The sequence below is a fragment of the Lissotriton vulgaris genome, chromosome 7 (genome assembly GCF_964263255.1).
Source record: "Lissotriton vulgaris chromosome 7, aLisVul1.2, whole genome shotgun sequence".
Lineage (NCBI taxonomy): Eukaryota > Metazoa > Chordata > Amphibia > Caudata > Salamandridae > Lissotriton > Lissotriton vulgaris.
In genome coordinates, this window is record NC_141695.1 from 346435588 (window position 1) to 346459075 (window position 23488).

At 50.6% G+C, this 23488-nt stretch overlaps 1 protein-coding gene across 1 annotated transcript in view; it reads right to left on the reverse strand.

The window, feature by feature from the left end:
* ALDH16A1 (aldehyde dehydrogenase 16 family member A1) overlaps positions 1 to 23488 on the reverse strand; it is a 728744-nt gene that overhangs the window by 494552 nt on the left and 210704 nt on the right. Inside the window, exons 9-11 of the mRNA XM_086930227.1 lie at positions 18470 to 18568; positions 13948 to 14084; positions 2448 to 2553 (exon numbers count right to left, since the gene is read on the reverse strand). Of these exons, the coding sequence (XP_086786353.1) occupies positions 2448 to 2553; positions 13948 to 14084; positions 18470 to 18568 (342 nt within the window). The remainder of the gene's footprint in view (positions 1 to 2447; positions 2554 to 13947; positions 14085 to 18469; positions 18569 to 23488) is intronic.

The following is a 23488-nucleotide window of genomic DNA, read 5'->3' on the forward strand; positions in this document are numbered from 1 at the left end:
TGCTTATTTCAATGAGTATCAAATGTAGCCATTCAAAGGGAAGCAAGATGGACAAGTGATGCGAAGGAATATATGTCTGTCTGTCTGTCTGTCGTTTAGGTTCTTTTCTTACAGAAAATGCTAAATACAGTGATATAAAACCCATTTATCACAGGAAACCCTGAAATATGACAAATATTTCATGGTTGTTTCTGAAATATGTATTTCAACATCCTAATGATAGCTTCCAAACCACTCTGCAGAGTTAAAGGCTATCTGGGCTACTAGGATAATGCAGCATGGATGATCATATTAGGTGGCAAAGTTATTTAAATTATCTGGCAAAACTTGCAAAGTGTGCAGCACATTCTCTTACAGTTTTATTTTCACCCATTTGAGCTAGAAATAAAATGTTTGACATCTGCAAATGATGTTTCAAATATATGATAAATCCTGTAAACCCATGACTATGAGGTGCATGCTGCACTAACAGACTATATTATCGGTCTATCTATAAACAGACTAATGTGACATTATAAATGAAGGCTCCATGTTTTCCGTTTTTACGGATGTTTACAGATAAATACAGTCAGAACACAATGTGTTTTCTGTCTGCATTTATTTTTCAAAATGGATAAATACAGAAAAATGTGCTTCTTTTAAGCAATTCTCCATGCAGTCTTTCATGAATTATAGGCCAGCAGCTGAGCAGATGGACAGCAAAGGAAATTACAAAACAGGATTACATTTCTTTAAATAAAAGAATATGTCACATACATGTATGGTATAATGCTAGCATTTACCATTGGATGTACTGGTATGTAATATTTGGCAGCTTAAATAGTGAAAAAACAACACACATCATAGTATGAGTGCACGTATATCAGTTAAATAGATAAGGAAATGTAGTTTTACAACTTCTTATATACAAAAAACACAAAATATCAATGGATAAATACAGATAAAATGGGCAAAAAATAAATATGGATAAATACAGACGGAAATTGCCCAAAAATAAATACCATAAAACTGGAAGCCCTAATTATAATTACGTATGGTAATAAGATCATAGCTACCATTAAAACAAGAATTTGCAATGCAATAGGTCTTGCTTTATAAAAGTTTGAGCAATTGGCATTGCTAATAATAACGCAACACCAGCACCTGACTGCATCAAACTAACTACACAACATAAAACAGACCACAGTTCTTCAAATCAGCCACAATACCTAAAACTGATCACAGTACGTGAAAGTAATTGCAGTACGATATCTGAAACTGACCACAACCCTTGAAACAAGCATATGTGGTACTGAGTGGTATTATGTTTACTGTACTTATGTTGTATTGAGTAGAGTGTAATTAGGTATTGTGTAATTATGTGGTGTTGAGTTTTATGATGTGGAGAGTATTTATGTTGCATTGATTAGTGTATAAATATGTGGTTTTTAATTGTATAGTACTGAGTGGTATGAGGGGTGTATTTATGTTGCATTGAGTAGAGTACATAACTACACTCAACTTAATACCACTCAGTACCACATAATTACACATCACATAATTACACTGTATTCAATACAAAATAAATACGCGCCACATACCACTCAGTACTACATAATTGCACGCCACATAATTACTCTCTACTTCTTGCAACATAAATACACACCACACATTACCAATCTGTGCCACATAATAACACAACATATAATTACACTGTACTCAATGTAACAAATACACCTTTCACTCAAGTTCGTGCTATATAAAAAAAATTGCAATGCAATACGTCTCATTACCTAATCTTTGAGCTTCTAGTGTTGCATTATTATTAGCAATGCCAACAGCTCAAACTTTTATAATGCGACACCTATTGCATTGCAAATGCTTGTTGTATAATGTGAGAGTTTCATCTTTGGGCTAGTTTTCGAGCTGATACTGCTCTGCGTGGGGCTGAATTTGGGTTTGTACTTGGACAGGTTTATGCTTGGGACGGGTCTCAAAGTCTGACAACACCGTGCAAGGTGTCCTGCGAAATGCCTTAGGAAAGTTAGCTCTGCAAGCGCCACACGAAGAAAACATATAAGTGTTTACAACCAACTATTCTGTTCAACTCAGACACGAGTCAAACTCAATTGGCATGACAAGTTACATCCATACTTTATGTGGAACATAGACTGGACCATACATACAGCGTGATAGGTATACTGTTACTTTCTGGTTTCGACAGAAAGATTCATACATAAACATAAAACTTAAAAGGCATGCCTGAGGTAATTTAATATCCAGCGTGTCTGTCAACGGGGCTTAACACGTCGAGTACACGCTCAGTAACCTGGATAGCTCTTTGCTTCCCTCTTCAGGGTTGAAGGGTAACTACACCTACGCAGACGGACGAATACCGTGCCTTTGCAGTGAGAGCTTTAGAAGGACTAGGCAAAAAAACGGCGGAAACAGAAAGGACGGCCACTCACCTCTTTTCCCCCATCTCGGCCGAACCCGCTCTCCTTGTACCCTCCGAAACCTGCAGCGGCATCAAACATATTGTGGCCGTTCACCCACACGGTCCCGGCTTTCAGGCTATGGAAGAACACAAAAGTGAGAAGCTCTAGTGGTCAGTCACGGTCATTCCCCCGTCACTTGAGATCACCCAATCTTCCAGAAACGATTTCCCCCGCAGCTCATCAAACGACAACTACTATTTACTGTAGCATAATTTTAAGTTCTAGTGGATCCATCTGTGCTCCTAAGAAATGTATCCATTTGGAGTGCAGGACATCTACCAGCCCAAAACAACAGCGCCCCTCACTGATATGCCAATAGGACATACCATACTGCTAATACGGACACCACGTACTCAACCCAACTACAAAAAAACCTGCTCCAATCAACAAAGTAGAATTGTGTTAGCAAACATCCGCCTCTCTTTCAAAGAGCCCGTGAAGCTCAAACGGCCTGAAGCAAATCACTTTACAGCACAAAATAAAACCTTTTCTTCCTCTCAGGCCCTTTCTGGAAGTGATCCCGGCAGCGGCTAGCTCACCGGGCTTCCTGACACTTCTGTAGCTCACCGGGCTCCCTGACACTTCTGTAGCTCACCGGGCTCCCTGACACTTCTGTAGCTCACCGGGCTCCCAGACACTTCTGTAGCTCACCGGGCTCCCAGACACTTCTGTAGCTCACCGGGCTCCCAGACACTTCTGTAGCTCACCGGGCTCCCAGACGAACAAGTTACTTACCTTCGGTAACGATATATCTGTAAGAAACATTAGTTAGTGTTAGATTCCTTACCTTAGAATATCCCCAGGCGTCAGTCTGGATCCGGAAACTTTTGCGTAGCAGTACCCCTGCGCGTCGGTAGGCGTCGTCTGCAGGCGTCCCCTGCGGCTCCGCGTCCGTCGTCGGCGTCGTGCGCCGTGATGACGTCGCTGGAGTACATAGACGCCGCCTCCGCGCGCTGACGTCAGTTCTTTGCACACAGCATTTCCGCGCCAGGAGACGCAGAGCCATGAGAGAACCAACACTGGTGCCATGTAAAAACTAGGGCCCTGAAAGGGATGACCTTAACCCTAGGTATCAGTTCGCAGAACGGGGAGGATGGGTGGGTTCGGTAAGGAGTCTAACACTAACTAATGTTTCTTACAGATATATCGTTACCGAAGGTAAGTAACTTGTTCATCTGAAAGAAACACGTTAGTGTTAGATTCCTTACCTTAGAATACATACCCCAGCAATACCAACCCCGGTGGTGGGTCTGCGAACCAATACAACTACACCAGAAAGTCCTGGAGGACAGAACGGCCAAAGAAGCCATCCCTCCGGACTTGACTGTCCAGGCAGTAGTGCCTCGCAAAGGTGTGCAGCGAGGCCCACGTAGCCGCTTGGCAAATGTCCTGCAAGGGGACTCCCCGGCCCAGGGCAGTGGTAGCCGCCGTGGCCCGAGTGGAATGGGCCCTCAGCCCAACAGGAGGCTCCTTCCGAGCCAAAGAGTAGCACGCTTTGATGCAGAGGACGACCCATCGAGAGATGGTTCGTTTACAGACCGCCCGTCCCTTCTTCGCACCCACGTAGCCAACAAACAGTTGGTCATCCACCCGGAACTGGCGTGTGCGATCCATGTAAAATGAAAGCGCACGTTTTGGGTCCAGACGATGGAGCCGCTCTTCATCCTTTGAAGGATGCGGAGGCGGGAAGAAGGAAGGGAGGGTGATGGACTGCCCGATGTGAAAGGCAGAAACAACCTTGGGCAGGAAAGAAGGTCTAGTCCTCAGAACCACCTTATCAGGATGAATGGACAGGAAAGGAGGTTGGACAGAAAGAGCCTGGAGCTCACTCACTCTCCTGGCAGAGGTGATGGCAACCAGGAAAGCCGTCTTTAAAGTCAGGAGACGGAGAGGACAAGAATGAAGGGGCTCAAAGGGAGCACACATTAGAAAGGTCAGAACCAGGTTCAAATCCCACTGAGGCATCACAAACGGAACAGGTGGAAACATGTGAGTGATGCCTTTCAAGAATCGAGTTACAATCGGGGATTTGAACAAAGAAGGCTGATCAGGAAGCCTCAAAAAGGCTGAAAGGGCAGAAAGGTAGCCCTTGATAGTGCCCAGAGCAGAGCCCTGCTGGGCAAGAGAAAGAAGAAACAGAAGAACCTCCGAAAGAGGGGCAGAAAGAGGATCCACAGCCTTTGCTGTGCACCATGCCACAAATCTGTTCCACCGACAGGCGTATACCGACTTAGTGGAGGGACGCCTGGCTGCCAGAATAACATCACAGACTTCAGGAGGCAAGTCAAATGGCCTCAACTGCCGCCGCTCAATCTCCAAGCATGGAGGTGGAGACTGGACAGGTTCGGGTGGAGGACCGTCCCCTGCTGCTGCGACAGAAGGTCCTCCTGAAGGGGCAGGCGGATCGGGGGACCGACTGACATGCTGAGTAGCTCGGGATACCAGTATCTTCGAGCCCAGTCCGGAGCCACAAGGATAACTTGGGCCCGGTCGCGCCTGATCTTCTTCAGCACTCTGGGCAGAAGTGGTATAGGCGGAAAGGCGTATAACAGATCGCAACTCCACTCGCGCCGAAAGGCGTCGCCGTGCGAGTGCCGTCTTGGAAACTCCAACGCGCAGAACTGATGACATTGCGCGTTCTCTTCGGTGGCGAATAGATCTAACCAAGGCTCTCCCCATTGCAGAAAGATGCCTTGCGCCACGTCCGAGTTCAGACGCCATTCGTGATCCATCGAGCACCGACGGCTGAGTTCGTCCGCCCTGGCGTTCAGAGAACCTGCCAGGTGTTGAACCGTCAGAGTCACGCCCTGACGTTCCAGCCATTGCCAGAGGCGCAGAGCCTCCTGGCAAAGGGTCCACGACCCCACACCGCCCTGTTTGTTGCAGTACCACATGGCGGTGGTGTTGTCGGTGAACACCTGCACCACACTCCCGTTGACAAAGGGGAGGAATGCCTTCAGTGCCAGACGAATCGCCCGCAGCTCCAACAGGTTGATATGGAGCCGGGACTCCGCCGGAGACCAGATGCCTCTGATCTCTGCCTCTCCCAAGTGGCCACCCCAGCCCTGGAGGGACGCGTCCGTCACGACAACGTGCTCCGGTTGGGGAAGGGAGAGGGACTTGCCCCTGACCCAATCGCGGTCCGTAAGCCACCACTGCAGTTGTCTCGCAGTGCCCTCCGAGATCAAGACGTGGTCGGACAAGTTGCCCTGATGCTGGGCCCACTGAAACTTCAGGTCCCACTGCAGAGCCCGCATCCGCCACCGAGCGTGATGCACCAGAAGGATGCAGGAAGCCATCAGTCCCAGCAGCCGCAGCGTCAACCTGACCGAAACCCGGGATAGCGGCTGAAAGATGGGAATCAAAGCCTGAATATCCCGAACCCGCCGTTCCGGAGGATAAACCCGAAACTGCGCCGAGTCCAGAACCGCTCCGATGAAAAGGAGCTTTTGAGAGGGACACAGGTGTGATTTCAGCACATTGATGGAGAACCCCAGGTCGTGCAAGAGGTCTGCCGTCATCTGAAGGTGGTGGACGACTGTCTGGGGCGAGCCCGCCTTCAACAACCAGTCGTCTAGGTAGGGGAAGACTGAAACCCCCAACCTGCGCAGATGGGCTGCGACCACCGCCATCACCTTTGTGAACACCCGTGGGGCGCTGGTAAGGCCGAAGGGGAGCACGATAAACTGAAAATGCTCCTGGCCTACCGTGAACCGCAGGTAACGCCGGTGGGCCGGCAGGACGGGGATGTGAAAATAGGCGTCCTGCAAGTCCAACGCTACCATCCAGTCTCGTGGGTCTAGAGCAGCCAAGACCTGAGCTAACGTCAACATCTTGAACTTCTCCTTCCGGAGGAAGCCGTTGACGTTCCTTAGATCCAAGATAGGACGTAGGCCCCCCTTGTCCTTCTTGGGCACCAGAAAGTAGTGGGAATAACAACCACGCCCTACTTCTGGCCCAGGAACGCGCTCGATGGCCCCCTTGGCCAAGAGGGCCGTAACTTCCTCCTGCAGAAGTGTCAAGTGGTCCCCCGACACACGGTGGTTCTGCGGTGGCATGGCTGGAGGAGAGGTCTCGAAGGGGAGGGAGTAGCCCCTTCGGACGATTTGCAGCACCCACCTGTCCGAAGTGATTGTGCGCCAGTGAGCGTGGTGATGGCGAACCCTGCCACCCACTGGCGTCACATGGGGCCGAAAGCACGGACTAGGAGGATTTTGGGGTAGATGCTGCAGGGGAAGGTGTGGTCTGACCCCGCCGTTGTCCCCGACCGCCGCCACGGCGGTTTCCACGGCCGCCACCGCGTTGAAAGGATTGTTGCGGCGCGTGGCTGGCAGCACGTGTGGGGGCGCCCCTTCCTTGGCCACGAAAGGGACGAAACAAACCCGTTTGCTGACGCTGGGTCGAGAGACCCAAGGACTTGGCCGTGACCCTGGAGTCCTTGAAGCGCTCCAGCGCGTGGTCCGCTTTGTCACCGAACAGGTGACAGCCATCAAACGGCATGTCCATCAGTGTATTCTGGACATCAGCCGAAAAATTGGCGGATCTCAGCCAGGCGTGGCGACGAATCGCCACCGTCGTAGACATAGCCCTGCCCAGCGAGTCGGTCGTATCAAGACCACACCGAATGGAATATTTCGCTGCATCTCGGCCCTCAGCCACAGCCTGACCGAGCTTTGCCCGCACCTCCATGGGGCATTCTGGCAGCAGCTCCGCGACCGTATCCCACACAGAGTGGGTGTAGCGGCCCAAGAGGCAGGCGGTGTTGCAAGACCGCAGGCCCAAACTAATGGACGAGAAGACCTTTTTGCCAAACTGGTCATACCTCTTGGATTCCCGGTCGGGCGGGGCCGACGGGAATGCGGACTGGGAGGTCGAGGCCTGGATCACCAGACTCTCAGGAGTGGGGTGGGTAGACAGGTACTTGGGGTCGTCCGGACAAGGACGGTGGCGCCTGGCCACGTTCCGATCAACAGGCGCACCTGAAGCGGGCCTGGACCACGTGCCCAACAGAACGTCAGACAAGGCTTCATTAAACGGCAGCAGTGGCTCCAATGGGCATGACTGCGGTTTGAAGACCTCGGTGAGGATGTTAGGCCTCACGGCCGCGACGGGGAGCTCAAGGTGTAAAGCCTTGGCAGCCCTCATCAGCACCACAGAATAGGCAGCTCCCTCCACCGACGCCACGGTTGGAGGAGAGATCAAACCAGGGTTAGGAGAGTCGTCCAAACCACTGGCATCCCCCAAGTCACCCGTCCAGTCCGGGTCATACTGGCACTCGCGAGCCAGAGGGTCCTCGGACCCCTCCCAACCTTCACCGTACTCCTCATCCTCTCCGTATTCGGAGTCAATGATGAAGACCGGCTCCTCGGGGTTCATGGGCCCCATCGGCGCCGGGACCGGCGTCGTGCGACGCCCGTCCGGCGCCGTGTCCGGCGTCGGAGAAGGTAAGGGGACGGCGCCGCCCGGAGCCGGCGTCGGAACCCCACCGCCGGCCGGAACCGGCAGCGGAGAACCGGCGCCGCGCGGGGGCGGCGTCGGGGGCAACCCCGATGGCAACGGCGCCGGGGAGGCCGGAAGACCAGCCGGCGCCGATCCCGAAGGCCCCTGCGGCGCCGGGGTCGGAGCCGTCGGCGGCGCCGGGGCCGGAGCACCCGACGGCGCCGAGGCAGGGACACCCGAACCGCTAGGGCCCCCAGACGGTAGCACTGGGCCCGAAGGCGCCGTAGGCCCCGTCGGAGAAGCGAGCGCCCTCATGGCCATGAGGAACGCCTCGATCTCCTCAGGCGTCGCGCCATGCCCAGGGACCGGAGGGTATGAGGCAGGCCGTGCCGGCGACTCTCGCGGAGCCGCGGGGTTGGGGTCACCCGAGCCCCCGGCCGCATCGCGCGAGCGTCGGGGGGAGTCGGGGGCACGATGACGACGCCCCGACTTCTTGTGCTTCTTACCTGACGAGCCTGACGAGTGGTGTCGACTTCCGGAGCGCCCGGCGCGGCTCCGCGACCGCTCCCTCGAACGCTCTCTCGACCTCCGGCCGGACCGGGACCGCTCCCGGTCCCGACGTGGGGCCGACACCCGGAGCTCCAGTAGCTTGCGGGACCGCTCCCGCCTAGCCTTGTTGGTAAGGGCCCGGCAGTCGACGCAGGAGTCCACGTCGTGGTCAGGGCCCAGACACCGGAGGCAGAGGCGGTGATGGTCTGTGACCGACATCGTGCGCTCACAGTCATCGCAATTCTTAAACCCAGGCATCCTATCAGGCACAGTAAAGGAAAAAACAATCGAAAAACTTGGTCAAAGACCGGAGTACTGCTCTTCAGATCTGCGTCCACTGGCGCGGAAAAAAGAAGAACTGACGTCAGCGCGCGGAGGCGGCGTCTATGTACTCCAGCGACGTCATCACGGCGCACGACGCCGACGACGGACGCGGAGCCGCAGGGGACGCCTGCAGACGACGCCTACCGACGCGCAGGGGTACTGCTATGCAAAAGTTTCCGGATCCAGACTGACGCCTGGGGATATTCTAAGGTAAGGAATCTAACACTAACGTGTTTCTTTCAGATACTTCTGTAGCTCACCGGGCTCCTTGACACTTCTGTAGCTCACCGGGCTCCCTGACACTTCTCTAGCTCACCAATCTCCCCGGCACTTCTCTAGCTCACCAGTCTCCCCGGCACTTCTCTAGCTCACCAGTCTCCCCGGCACTTCTCTAGCTCACCGGGCTCCCCGGCTGTTGGACTTGGCCCTTCTGGCAGGTTCACCCCTGAACTTTTTGCCTAGTGACTTCTGGTCTTTGCGCACTTTGACACTATGGCGCAGTGTAAAGTGCGTGCGCTCCCTGAGTGCGTGTGTGAGATTGGCCCGCTCTCCCATAGGAATGCATGGGGAATGTTTGTGTCCCTGGTAGTTCCTGATGCGTGAGGCGTGCATGCTCAAGTTTGGTATGTGCGAACTCGTGAGAGTGAATGCTGCGCAATGGTATGTGCGGCGTGTATGTGTCTTGTGCGGAAGCGCCACTTCTAGGAGTTGGCATATTAGTGTAAAATATGCCTGGCGTGTGATTGGCTGGAGCTGGCTGGGATGCCAGGCTCCAGGAAGTCTGTGTGGGTCTGCCCCGGTGGTGAATGGAAAGATTAGCATGCTGATGTGAGGGAGGGGCTGCGCCTGTGTCCTGAATGAGGCTGGGTTTCCCCCACACAATGCTGGCTCCGCCCCCTGTGGTGAGACTGATGACCCTAGCCTGCCTGATGAATGAAAGGGGTGGTTGAGCCATCAACAGTGCTCACAGACCAGCTGCGACTGGTTCTGCCCCCACCCTGCACCTACAGACAAAAGAAAAGGTGTATAAAAGAGGGGCTGTGACCCCATGAAAATGTTCTTGTTTTTGACTTGGATCTACCAGGGGCATGCTGCTGCTTGGGCCCAGGGGAAGGCTTGCCCCCCCTGGGCCCTGCCCAGCCCCTGGCTTGCTGATGGACCCCACAAGGACTTTGGCTTGACTTTTAGGGATTTTGGGGCCCGGACTTTGCCTCTAGCGCTTGGAAGCGCTTCCTTGTGGCCCTTAGCGCTGGAGAGCGCTTTCTTTTACCCCTGAAGCGTTGGAAGCGCTTTATTTGCGGCCCTAGCGCTTAGAAGCGCTTTATTTATCGGCTAAGCGCTGGGAGCACTGTCATTGTCCTTCCGCGGCTGCCCACGCCGCTTTTGCCGATTTTAGAGTTCCCTGGCAGGTGCCCACCCTGCCCGGGACATTGCCGCTGTTTTTCTGCCGAGCGAGTGCCCACCTCGCTCGGGGTTTGGAATTGGAGCCGGAGCCCACCCAGCATTGCCCCGCTTGAGTGCCACCTCGTTCCAGTTAATTTAAAAAGGAAAGCTGGTGCCCACCCGGCATTTGCAGCTGTCTATCGCCGGGCCGCCGCTCTGCCTACCGCGACCAGGAAGCAGTTAGCGGGCCGGCCAATTGCTGCGCGGCCTGCCCGGAAGTCCCGCCCCCGCAGCCCGAAGAGAGGAGGTCGTCTGAGGGTGCAGGCAGGGCTCCAATGCTTTGAAGAGAGCCCGCTGCTGCCCCAAAGGAGACGGTGACTGGCCTGAAGGAGAGGGAGCCCCCGAGGAGCGGGAGCTCCCGTGCAGAGCCGCCACCGCCCCAAGCCGAGGAGCAGCCCCAGAGAAGAGAGCTGCAGCATCCTGAGTCCGGTGAGTGGGGCTCTGTGTCCATTTGGGAAGAGGAGGGCGTCGGGGCACGTTGTGGTGCCCGCCCCTCCCCTCCATCGCCAGGGCAGTTGTTGTGAAGCCACGAGGGCTTCAGGCGGCATCTTTGTTTGTTGGAGCCACGAGAGGCTCAAACCGCACCATTTCCCGAGCCTAAGAGAGGCTCCAACGAGTGGGAGCCTTTCCTATGAGCCACGAGGTGCCCCAGGGGCATCAGTTGATTTAGAGCCTGCGAGGCTCTTGGCAGCCAGTTGTTGTTTAAAGCCCTAAGAGGGCAAAAGGGCATTTCCTTGTGCTTCGAGTCCCCAGGAGGGGGACTCCAACACACCCGCATTTGTGCTCCAGCCTAAGAGAGGCTTGAGGCACTCCCAGTGTTCCGGTTCCCCCGTGAGGGACCCCCACAGCCCAGTGAGGCTGCATCTGTGTATTCAGAGCCCAGAGGGGCTGCATTGATTCATTTTGAGTCCAGAGAGGCTCAGGGGGCATTTCTTTTAGCCAGAGCCTGCGAGGCTCCAGCGCTGCCCCATCATCACAGCTGCCCAGCACTTTGTGGGCAGTTGCCACGTTTAGGCCCTGACTTTGGGACACAGGGACTGCCACAGGTGGTGGCTAATTTGGATTTTGCGCTATTGTGTTTACCTTCCCTTGCACCTCTGAATGTGTTTTTACGCGTCATGTGCTTTGTCCTTTAACACAGCTGAATGTATTGTGATGCATCATGTGTTTCCTTCCTTAGACCCCTACAGGTATAGCGATACTTAGGTGGTTTCCTTCTTGCTAGTACAGGTGGTACTAGCGAGGCCCAGGTTCCTTGTGTGATCTCCTAGGATAGTGAGGATTGCATAGGTGGTGCTCACCTGGTACCAGTAGTGACTGGTTGTGTGCTATATGTTATTGTTGTACTACAGTTTTAATTCTATGTGCTAAAAGTGTTACTTCTAAAAGTGCTGATTCCTGACAGTGGTCCATGTGGCCCTGTCTTGTAAATATCCCCTGTAAAGTCTGCCCGTGCCCCTGGCACATTGTAAAGTGTGTGTTTTATCTAATGTGTTTTGGTGTAATACAAAGGCTATTTTTATATATAACCTTGTGTGGAGTTTCCTTTGTGGTGGGCCTTGGGTGTTGTTGCTGGGGTGCGTGCGCAAATACTTAACTCATATCGCCTCCAAGTTTAGCCTTGCTGCTCGCGCCACGTTACCTAGAGGGTGAGCAGGGGTTGTCTTGGTGTGTAACTCCCTTGCCCTGACTTAGGAGTGGTGGTCTCTGACTGACTTTGGCGAAAGCCCTGGCCAGCCAGGGATCCCATTTCTAACACCGGCACTTCTCTAGCTCACCGGGCTCCCTGACACTTCTCTAGCTCACCGGGCTCCCTGACACTTCTGTAGCTCACCGGGCTCCCTGACACTTCTGTAGCTCACCGGGCTCCCTGACACTTCTCTAGCTCACCGGGCTCCCTGACACTTCTCTAGCTCACCAATCTCCCCGGCACTTCTCTAGCTCACCAGTCTCCCCGGCACTTCTCTAGCTCACCAGTCTCCCCGGCACTTCTCTAGCTCACCAGTCTCCCCGGCACTTCTCTAGCTCACCAGTCTCCCCGGCACTTCTCTAGCTCACCAGTCTCCCCGGCACTTCTCTAGCTCACCAGTCTCCCCGGCACTTCTCTAGCTCACCAGTCTCTCCGGCACTTCTCTAGCTCACCAGTCTCCCCGGCACTTCTCTAGCTCACCAGTCTCCCCGGCACTTCTCTAGCTCACCAGTCTCCCCGGCACTTCTCTAGCTCACCAGTCTCCCCGGCACTTCTCTAGCTCACCAGTCTCCCCGGCACTTCGAGCTCACCAGTCTCCCCGGCACTTCGAGCTCACCAGTCTCCCCGGCACTTCTCGAGCTCACCGGGCTCCCTGGCACTTCTCTGCCTCACTGGGCTCCCTGGCACTTCTCTGCCTCACCGGGCTCCCTGGCACTTCTCTGCCTCACCGGGCTCCCTGGCACTTCTCTGCCTCACCGGGCTCCCTGGCACTTCTCTGCCTCACCGGGCTCCCTGGCACTTCTCTGCCTCACCGGGCTCCCTCTCCGTGGATAGCCACCTTCCATGCAGCTGCTCGCCAGGTCACCAACAGACATACAATCGAATCACGCTTCCACATGATCATCAAGCCTGGCTTACAGGCACACCGGTGCACACTCATCGTAGCTTCTCACACACCAACCCTCAGAGGCTCGAGCCTTGCTCCAAGGCTCCCTCAAGGCTGAAACTCGCCTCACTGCACCTGCCGAGTCCTGCCTTCACAGTTCAAGACCGCTGCACACATGCACATTGTATCAGTGTGTTCTGTCCTTTATATTCCGGAAAAATAAAAAAAATATGTTTTGCGGATGCAGTTTCTCTATTGCCATTACTAACGGTTGTCATTAAACCTCGGGTAAAATGTTACATACATAATAGCCAGTGCTGTTATTAAGCCTCCACCCGTAGCACTGAAAGCTACAGCAGCAGCACACACTAGATACTTCTCGTTAGTGCTCCGATATCTCACAGGGACCCCTCACAATAAAAAAGAAATGCATAAATACTTGGAGGCTTGAAGTGAATCGGTGTTATGGAAACCATTTCAACACATGTTTGGGCAGAGACATTCTAATGTTTAAAGTGACTGTTTAAACTTCTGTTCGACACCCGGAAGTAGCAAGAACACTATGGACGGCAGCTGTGCAGGTGCACCTGGGAGAAGCCCACATGCCTTAAAATGGAAGGAGGGGCGAGAGATGTGTCCTAAACAGCACAGCTTTAAAAACACGTTTCTGTTTAGTGGTGGTATAAGGGGGGCTGTGACGTCACGAAGGAATATGGGGATAAAGCAGGAGGAACGGGCCCTAACACCTTTAATACAGCCAGCCAACCATGAGCCCACAGCACCCACTTCATGGTACCTTAATAGCCAGAGTATTACTGCCTTTTTGCTTGAAAATGAACGAGTGTAGGTGTGTCAGAAGCTGGTTTGGGTGGGAGCTCTTGGGAGGAGAGCGCTTAGGAACGCTGGGTATGTGGAGCAGGGGGCGCAGGGAAGCATAATCACTTCATGTGGGCATCGACTGTGTACATTGGGCCACGTGCAACAGCACACCCACATTAATATGCAGAGAGATATTCAGTGAAAGATGAAGACAGGCACATAACCCACATCTGTATACAAGCGTGCCACACACATTTACATATGCATGCATTAGCTCCCAGGCACTCGATACACACTTGCTCAAGGAGTGTCTTTGTTACCTGAGGGCGACTTCTAGCGCCAGGGGCAGGTTTTCGGTCCACACGCTGGCTGCCAGTCCATATGGCGTGTTATTCCCCAGAGCAATGGCCTCCTTTGCAGTCCGGAATGTCATTGCAACTAGCACAGGTCCAAAGATCTGGAAGAATAAGAGACATTTGTAAAGATCTTTTACAGACGCCACAGTTCACAGATCACATCTTCTGAAGTTTGTCCATAATATTCAAAGCCGGTTTAGTAGGGTAATTAGCAAAAACACTCAAATAATTCACAGGAAGTGGCAACACAACCAATCAGATACCAAAATGTAATGGGAATAAGTCTATTTTCCAATCTGTCATTTTATGTGTCGATTCACACAACTCTGTGTTGGGGTTGTTTCATGCTATTTTCAACTACTTTAATAAACATCTTTTTACTCAACTACTCACAGCTGGATATTATAAGCGATGGCTCCTTCACAGGAGCTGCAGGGCGCAACCCTGCTTCCTGGGAGCTGTCACTTTGCGCTTCTCGACTGTGCCCAAAATGACTGAGTTAATTTAGCAATAATAATGAAAACACAACTGTTGTCTTTTCATGTCCACTGTGCAGGTCAGCACTCTCGGCCTAGTCTCAAGGCTACATTAAGGGGGAAGTGTATCTACAGAATAATGTTTAGAAACACTGCACCTTGTAGGTTGATGGTAGGATTGCGCAATTCAACTACAATCTCACTCGGGCACAATCCATTTGAATTAGCTGGCATCCTGCACATGCCTCTGGCAGCACAGTATATATGCTAAAATGGAGATGTCAGGGCAGACATCAGTGCATCACTGAGGTCAAGGAGGAGCCGAACTGAGCCACAGGGTAGGATCCCAAACTCTGTCCCAGCTTCTGCTACCAGCCCTTTCAGGAAGCTGGAAGGAGGGTTTCTTGATCTTGGCGCTGCTGCTCTATCTGGCTCCTTGTTGGGAATCAAATGTGAATGTGCGTTTGTGAGTGACTGAGAATGAATGGGATTGAGTGAGAGTGAAGGTGCATTATTGGATTGCAGAGTGTCAATGAGAGTGAAAGTGAGCGTGATTTAGAACGAGGGAAAGAGAATGGGGTAAGTGAAAGTGAGAGCAAGGGAATGAGAGAAGGAGTGTGAGTTAGAGGTGATTGAGGGACGATTATGAGAGTAACTGGTAAAGAGTCAGAGGTGTAGCTATCAATGGTGCAGCAGGTGCAGATGCACCAGGGACCAGAGGCCTAGGGGCATACGAAACCCTATTCATCAAAGCAGTGTGCCAACACTTGAGGAAATGGGAGTGAGTGTGAATGGGCGAGTGTGTGTGAGTGAGAGTAATAACACAGAGGGGGTGTGCATGTATGTGTATGACAATGAGTTGGAGCGAGTATGAGTGAGAATGAGTAAGTGAGAGTGTGAGTGAGCTGGAAAGAGTCTTCATCATTCTTTATTTGATCATCAAATGACGATAAAAGACCATAAAAGATGCAATAAAACATAATACAAAAAAGACATGCTGGAATAATCTGACATAATCAATAATACAGAGCAAAGAAGACAAAGCAAATATTGAATAGGAAAATTCATAATGCATTCATTGCTATCAGAGGTATGGCACACTGTATAAAAGTAAACATAGCTTCGGTGTTGGCTATGATTGTAAGAACACGAGAGCTGCTCTACATGGTCTAAAACTGTTTTTTAAAGCTAAAATGAGCAGCTTCCTCATTGTGGAATAAAACTTGCAAAATAGCATAAAGTTGTAGAGTTGAACTGTACCAGAGCAAGAGTCCAGGGGATTCCCAGAGGTATTGCAAAGGCTATAATCGCTAGCAGCTCTGTTTGTGGTAGTGTGATCAAGCAGTTAGGTTTATCAGGAGGTGTATTTACTCAATCAAGAACTGATTACATACACTCGGGGACAAAATCCAGACAAAGGGTAAGTATAAAAATGCAGACTTATTTTTTATTTCTAGAACCAAGCAAGACTTGGTAAAGGTTGGTAAAATGTGAGTTTTTTTATTGTAAAACATATCAATAAAATGCAATTATGAATGGATTTGCAATCATTAGAGGTTTATATTTGCGTTTAAAAGAGTTTAAATTAAATACAAATTACTTTTGTGCTATTTTTCGATTACATGGACTACTCAGGGTGATATGCCTAGATATCACACCGTGGATCCTACAATACAAAAGTGAGACTTTCAGGTTTAAGATACAGTTACTTTTCTTCCATACAAAAAAAGTTCAACACAACATTTTAGGAAAAACCTGTAAAATTGGTTGCTATGGGGAAAGATGGTTAGCGATTTGCAGGTAAGTAAAGTACCTGCAGGAATAGTTTTTGGGGGCTAGAACCAAGGTTCAGGTAGGCACTCAAATTGCACCACCAGTGGCACTGGGGTGGCCGGGCTCAGAGTGCAGGGGGCCCAATGTTAGCCAATGGGGCTAAGAGTGCCTTCGGTCAGGGGCTGCTTAGCTCCCGGGTTTGGAATCAGGACTGCAGGGGCCAACAATCAGCACAGGAGCTGCACCACCAGCGACACAGAGGCAGCCGGATGCAAATATCCCAAGGATACATTGGGTGACCTGTGGATTTCAATGGAGATCTCTGGCTTGGAAAATATGCTGCAGGCTCTGTCATAGAGGCTTTATGGAGGCGACCAGTGGCTGGAGAGGTAAGTTGGGTTCTTGGGGAATGCCTGGACACCGTCGGATGGGCCAACCATGGCTGTAGGGCATTGGGGGCAGGGGTGTCTTCTCGAGTCGAGTTTTCCTACCAGTTCCGCTCAAGGTCAGCGGGCCCCATCAGTTTGAGGCTGCAGGTGTCGGCTTGAAACACGAGGGAGGTCGTGAAACTCCAGATCCCAGGTCAGGATCGCTGGGAAGACTTCCTCATGATGTTGGGCCACTCGAACTCAGGCCATGGGAGTCATGTGCAGAGCGGTGCAAAACCGCGGAGCCGCCTGGATCTTGGTTCGGTCTTGGAATCTTTGTTAAGCAAATCCGCTGCTCACAGGAAAGAAGTCTTACAGATGAGTGCAGGACATGTCGTCCGGGCTCTGGGGGGCTGCTGGACACACAGAGGTTTCTGATGTAGTCCAGTCGGTGTCGGGACAGGCCAGCGTGGCTGGGGTCAAGGCATTTGGTGTACTCTTTTTCCTGGGTCAGCACAAATCTTTGGTCCTCCTTTCTTCCTCAAATCTGAAGAGGCAAGGTTCAGAATGTTACAGGGGTGTGCTGGTCGGGAACAATGGGTCCCTTCCTTGGGGTGAGTACACCCCCTATTATGCCACCCTACAGTGGGAGGAGGGCATCAGGCTCTTCCTAATTTGTTGGGTACACTCGTCTCCAAGATGGAGGGGACTGAGATGTGTGCTTCACCTCGCCTCCTCCATCTGAGGGGTGGTGTTGGCAAAGGTGAGTACAGCTTTCTCCTAACACGGTTTTCCAGCAGATTCTGCAGCCTAAAGTGGGGGTTAGAGCCAGTGGGAGTTAGTTGCTGGGGCAGCAAAAGGCAGGTTCAGCTCACAAAGGAGGCACAACTTTAAACCTTACCCTTCGGGGATCCAGCTCATCCTGGAGGATGAGGCATTACACCTCTGCCCAGGATGGGCTTTGTCTCGGAACCCAGAGAGCAGAGACTCTCTACCCAGGTGTCCAGAAACCCGTCTGGTGGTGGCAAATGATGCACAGCCATTCAGGAACCACACCAGGGCTGGTCGTTTTTTAGGGAGCATCTCTAATACGCCCTCTGTGTGCATTTTACATTAAATACCACACTGGCATCAGTGTGGGTTTAATGAGCTGAGAAGTTTACTACCAAACTTCTTAGGTTTTAATGAAGCCATTATGGAGCATTGGAGTTCATAATGACCAACTCCCAGACCATGTACGCTTTATGGCTTCACAGCACTTACAATGTCTAAGAAAAGACTTTCACAATAAAGGGGTTCAGTGCTCTTGCAACTGTACCCTCACCTGTGGTCTAGGGCACCCTGACAGAGGGGTGGCTTCCTAGGCCACAGGCCATGGTTTGCAGACATGGCACACAGGGATATGTTCTCTGAACTGGGGCGGCATCTCGCCCCTACCAAACGCACAGCTAAATTACGCCTTTGTGACGGTCATATAATTATACCACCATTATCCATGTAATTCTAATAATCCAAACATTTCAATCACTTGTTTCAACTTGGTGTGTTTGTCAATCCTTAACTCCTCCATGATAGAAGTATGCAGAGCCCAAATAGTTCTTATACCCTCCCCAGCAGCGGGATATGATGCAACCATTATACAGTATTCTCCCTGATGCAGCAGGATGTGGTACCTACGGAGGTCTTTACCTTCCTCGAAGACACAGTAGTATGTGATGTCCATAGCACATTGTATCACCATGATTCAGCAAGGTTTGGTATGCACAGGTACCGATAAATGCTTACCTGACATGCTGAAATATGGTGTCTGCCGAGCCCTTACTTCCCCCCTGACATAGTGGGATGTTGTGTGTTCCTCAGAAACCTTACCTCCTCCCTGACACAGCGGGATGTGGTGTCCACACCGGTGATCAGCGTGGGTGGATAGAATAATCCTCTGGTAGGGATTACTTCTGATGCCTGAAAGACCTGCAAAGGAACCAGAAGAAACAACACCAGTAAACCAGTTAGTTGACTGTGTATACAGCTTCTCCAGCAGAAGGATGAGAACCTGCAGTGCAGGGATAGGTCTGCATCAAGCCCTCTTTTGTACAGGCAGAGATGAACTAAATGTAGCGGAAACTGGATTCCCTTAATTATCTCTGTGGTTTACAAGCAAGGGCTGAGTCATAACAATCACACTTCTGTTCTCTGCAGAGTCCCACTCAGGCTTGAACCCTTTACATACGGTGCCTAGTAGTTCAATCTAAATCTCTCTAATGATGCCCACATGCAACTCATTGGTATCGGAGTTATCAAGAGCACAGAGTATCAGCTCGCCCCTGGTTCATTGGTCTGGTCTACACAGTTGTTGGTAAGGGAAAAAGCTGAAGTGCCATCCTGCACCGGTATTGGGTCTCATGAAATATCAGCAAGAGACTGGTTCAAACCGAAAGTGTCTCTCAGAAGCATTTTTTGCACAAACTAATTACCCATGGCCAAAAATTATACAAAAATGTGTAATACAAAATTCTGAGAAAATGAGAATATTGTGTAATTCGGAAATTTCACCTGCAAATTTTCAAATTCTCACAGGCCTAATAGGACTGAACTATCAACACAAACCTCAATGGTATTATGCATGCATTCCATTTACGTTTTCAATATTCCTGACAATTACCGCAGACCTGGATGAGCAGACGGGCTCAGTTCTAGGATTCCCAGTTTTAAACCCAGATATCAAAGTCAGGCACTCCATGCCCAAGCGCAGTGGTAACTAGCTGCTTTAGCCCTGATGGAATAAGCTCTCAATCTTTCTGACAGGGCTTCCGGGCTTCCGGGCCAGTGCGTCGTGGATCTAAATGAAGAGGACTATCCTCCTTGACAAGGTCCTTCTCTGCCCAGCATTTTCATTTTTCGCTCTGGAAAAACCCACAAAAAGCAGATTATCCACATAGTGGTGTTTCAATGTAAAAGCTTAAAGCTCTTTTGGGCTCCAACCGATAGAACCTCCATGTCTCTTTCAAAGGGAAGATGGGAGCAAAGAAAGCTTTCAGAGTAATGGACTGCAACATGAAAGGAGTCACAACTTGAGGCAAAAAGGCCTCCAGAGTGCTTAGCACCTTTTTTGTCTGGGAAAAAGATGGTGTAGGGCAGTTGCACCGACAATGCCTGGAGCTCACTCATGCGACGAGCTGAAGTAATCATGGAAGTTAGGTGAGTCACGAGCAGCCATGCATTGGCTCAAAGGGCATATAGATGAGAAATGTAAAGATCAAATAAATGTACCACTGTGGCATCACAAACCGGTCAGGAGAGAACATGTGGCAAACGTTTTATAAACTGGCGATTTAAACAAGGACGTCTGATCCAGCAAATGTAGAACGATCGAAAGGGACGACAAATAAACTTTCATGGTGCCCACTGCAAGGTTTCACTCAGTAAAAGACCATACAAACAAAAGAACATCGGAAAACCTGATTTGTAAAGGGTCAATCTTGTGGATCCCACACCCGATAACAAATTTGTTCCAGTGCCTAGCAAAAGTGCACTTCATGGAAGGATGCCTGGTGGTGAGGATGGCATCCCATCACTTCAAGCGGTAGATCAAACACAGCCAACTGCACATCGAGGTATAGATTGCACAGATTTGAGTGGAGGATCCTGCCCTGCTATGGTGACAAAAGATCATCTTAAAATGGTAGCCTGATCAGAAGACAGATGCCCATGCCTTGAAGTTCTGGGAACCACACTCTCCTGGCTCAATCCAGATCCACTAGGATGACTTGGGCCCGGTTATTCCTGATCTTTTTTCAGCACACAGGAAGAAGGGGTCAAGGCAGGAAGGCATATATATCAATACCTAGTTTGATTCCAGAAGGAAATCTTCTACTAGCAAGAGTTCTTACAGGAACTCCAACAATTAAAACGTTTGACGCTGGGTGTTCTCAATAGGGATGAAAAGATCACGCCAACGTTTTTCCCACTGCTGGAAAATGGCATGCGTCACCTTGGAATGTACAGACGTTATTTGTGATCTCTCAGATGCTGCCTGCTTAGTTCACCCGCTCTGGCATTCAAGTATCCTGTCATGTGGTACACAATCAGGAAAATACACTAACACTCCAACCAACTTCAGAGGTCTAGAGCCTTCTAACATCCAGGACCCCACTACACCCTGCTTGTTGCAATACAACATGTCTGTGAGAACCTGCACCAACAGCCAATCTTTTTTAACAGATAGAACTCAGACAGTGCAGCTAGGCGATTTTAAATCATCACCTTTTATTCTGCCATTCCCCATGTGGGGTGCCGCAGGGCTCCTCTTTAAGCCCTACTCTTTTTAATATATATGTATCCGAATTGGCTCTGCTTATCAGAATCTTTGATCTACTCCCGACCTCATATGCTGATGACACCCAGTTGGTGATCTCCACCATTGACAAAGATGTCTACCAAACTCCACAACTGTATGGTCTCCTTGAGTGAGTGGATGAGTAGGCACTGCCTGAAATTAAATTCAAGTAAAACTGAGGTGGTGCTTTTCGGTAAGCTTTCTCCTAGTTGGTCTCTTGTTTGGTGGCCTGATTCCTTGGGCCCCCCTCCGACACCAGTGACGAAAGCAAAACATTTGGGTGCCATAATAGATGAAAAACTTCAATTTAAATCTCAGATCTCAAAGGCGGTGTCCTCAGCATTTAACACTATTAGAACAGTGCGCAAAATCCTTCCTTACATTCCTAGAAAGGTTAGGAAAACTGTTCTAACCTAATTCGTCCTAACTAAGTTGGACTATTGCAATGGCTTGTACATCAATGTGCAGTCCAAGCAACTTAGAAGTCTGCAATCGGCTCAGAATGCCACCGCTAGATTGGTTTTGGATGTGCCTAAATACCAATCGATTAGAGCTGGTATTCAAGATCTGCATTGGTTTCCGGTTGGCCTACGGGTGAAGTGCAAAGCACTCTGTATTGCTCACAAAGCTCTTCATGGTGAGGGCCCACAGTCTCTTCATCAGGCTTTTAAATGGTATACCCCCAGCAGGTCTCTACGTTCAGCCAAGGCCTTCTTAATGCTTTCCCCCAGAGTTAAAACCATGAACTGGAGGGGAAGGAGCTTTAGGCACAGCACCATCAGGCCATGGAACACTCTTCCTCTTGCACTTAGGAAAATCACATCCTTGCTTGAAGTTAGGAAACATCTTAAAACCTGGCTTTTTAAAAACTAATCTTTCTCGGCAGTGTGCGGTCCGCAATGTGCCTAGACACCAATGGGTAGTAGTGCGCGATATAAATTGGTATAACATTTTTTTTTTTTTAAACGGGTGGAAGAAAGGCATCAAGTAAGATAAATGGCCTGCACCGCCAACAGAGTGATATGGAGCCGGGCCTCTGTCAGAGACCAGAGTCCTCAGTTCTCCACCTTCCCAGATGACCTCCCCAGCCCAGCAAAGATGCGTCAGTCTCACTCATCAGCACTGGATAGGTAAGAGAGAAGGGCCTGCTGCTGAAAATTTTGCATTGAAGCAGCCCCCAATGCCGATCATGAGCACCTCCTCCGAGATCTAGATGACATATGGCAGATTTCCTTGATGTTGGGCCCAATAGAACGTCAGACTCCTTTGCAGAGCCTTTATGACATAGCTGGCAAGGATGATGCAGCAGGTGAAGCTCCAAAAAGCTTCAGAGCTGCTGAATACGTTGCAATGAAGGGAAGGACCTGAACTGCACTGTTTCCAGAACTGCTCCAATGAATGGCAGCCTATGCAAGTAGTCTGATTGACTTCGCTCACTGTCAATAAAGCAGAAGTCACAAGTTCACTGTTGCCTGGAGTCTGTCTATGACGGTCTGTGATGAGTCCCCTTTTAAGAGTCAACCGTAGAAGTGAGGGTAAACCTGTATCCCTGACCACAAAGGTGAGCTACAACCACCGCCATCACTTTTATTAACACTAGAGGAGTAGTGGTTAGGCCAAAGGGGAGCATGACAAACTGAAAATGTTACCTTGAACAGTAGCTAGCATGTGTAGGACTGGAGGACCGGTATATGAAAATGAGTGCCCTGAAAGTCCAAGCTCACCATCCAGTAGCATGAGTCCAGGTTAGACGGGATCTAAGCCAGAGTGAGAATTTTGGATTTGTCCTTCCAAAGGAAGTCATTCAGACATCGAAGGTCCATAATAGGCGTAAGACCCCCTCCTTCCTTGGTAGAAAGGAATGGAGAGAGTAACAACTCTCTTCTCTCCTGGAGTCTGGTACCCTCTTTATAGCACACTTGGAGAGTAACACTTGCACTCCCTGTAGCAGAACGGACAGGAGCTCTAATGAAATTTGTTCTGCTGTGTGTGTGTGTGGGGGGGGGGGGGGGGGGGGGGGGGGGGGGGGCGGGGGGGGGGGTTTGGGGGGGGGGGATTTCTGGCAAGGCAAAAAGAAATGGTAGAGGATGCTGAACGATTTGTGATACCAATCTGTCAGACATAACTGGTTGCCACCCTGGGAGGGAATGATGAATCCTACCCCTCGCTGTGTGGGCATGTGCTACTAGGGGCAAACTAAAGTAGTCTTGCAACAGGGGTAAAGGAATAGGAGGGCAGATGCCCCTGCTAGCCCACATGCTGCCTCTCGGACCCAAGTTCACTACCTAAAAAGCACTGTGTGACTGCTGCAATGGTTGGGAAGGCTGTCTGCATGCCAGCCTTCTGGGACATCCTCGGAACCTTTTTAATCGGTGTGGAAACTTTGGCTGGGGTTACAAATTTAAGGAGCATTTTGTGGATCAAAATTGTTTTTTTTTTTTTAAAGCATTCCAGCAGAGTCTACCTCCTCGCCGAATGAGGGTCATCCATCAAAAGGTATTTACATTGCTGTAAAATCTTGTGTTTAGTGCTTATGCAACGTGTGTCAACGAAGT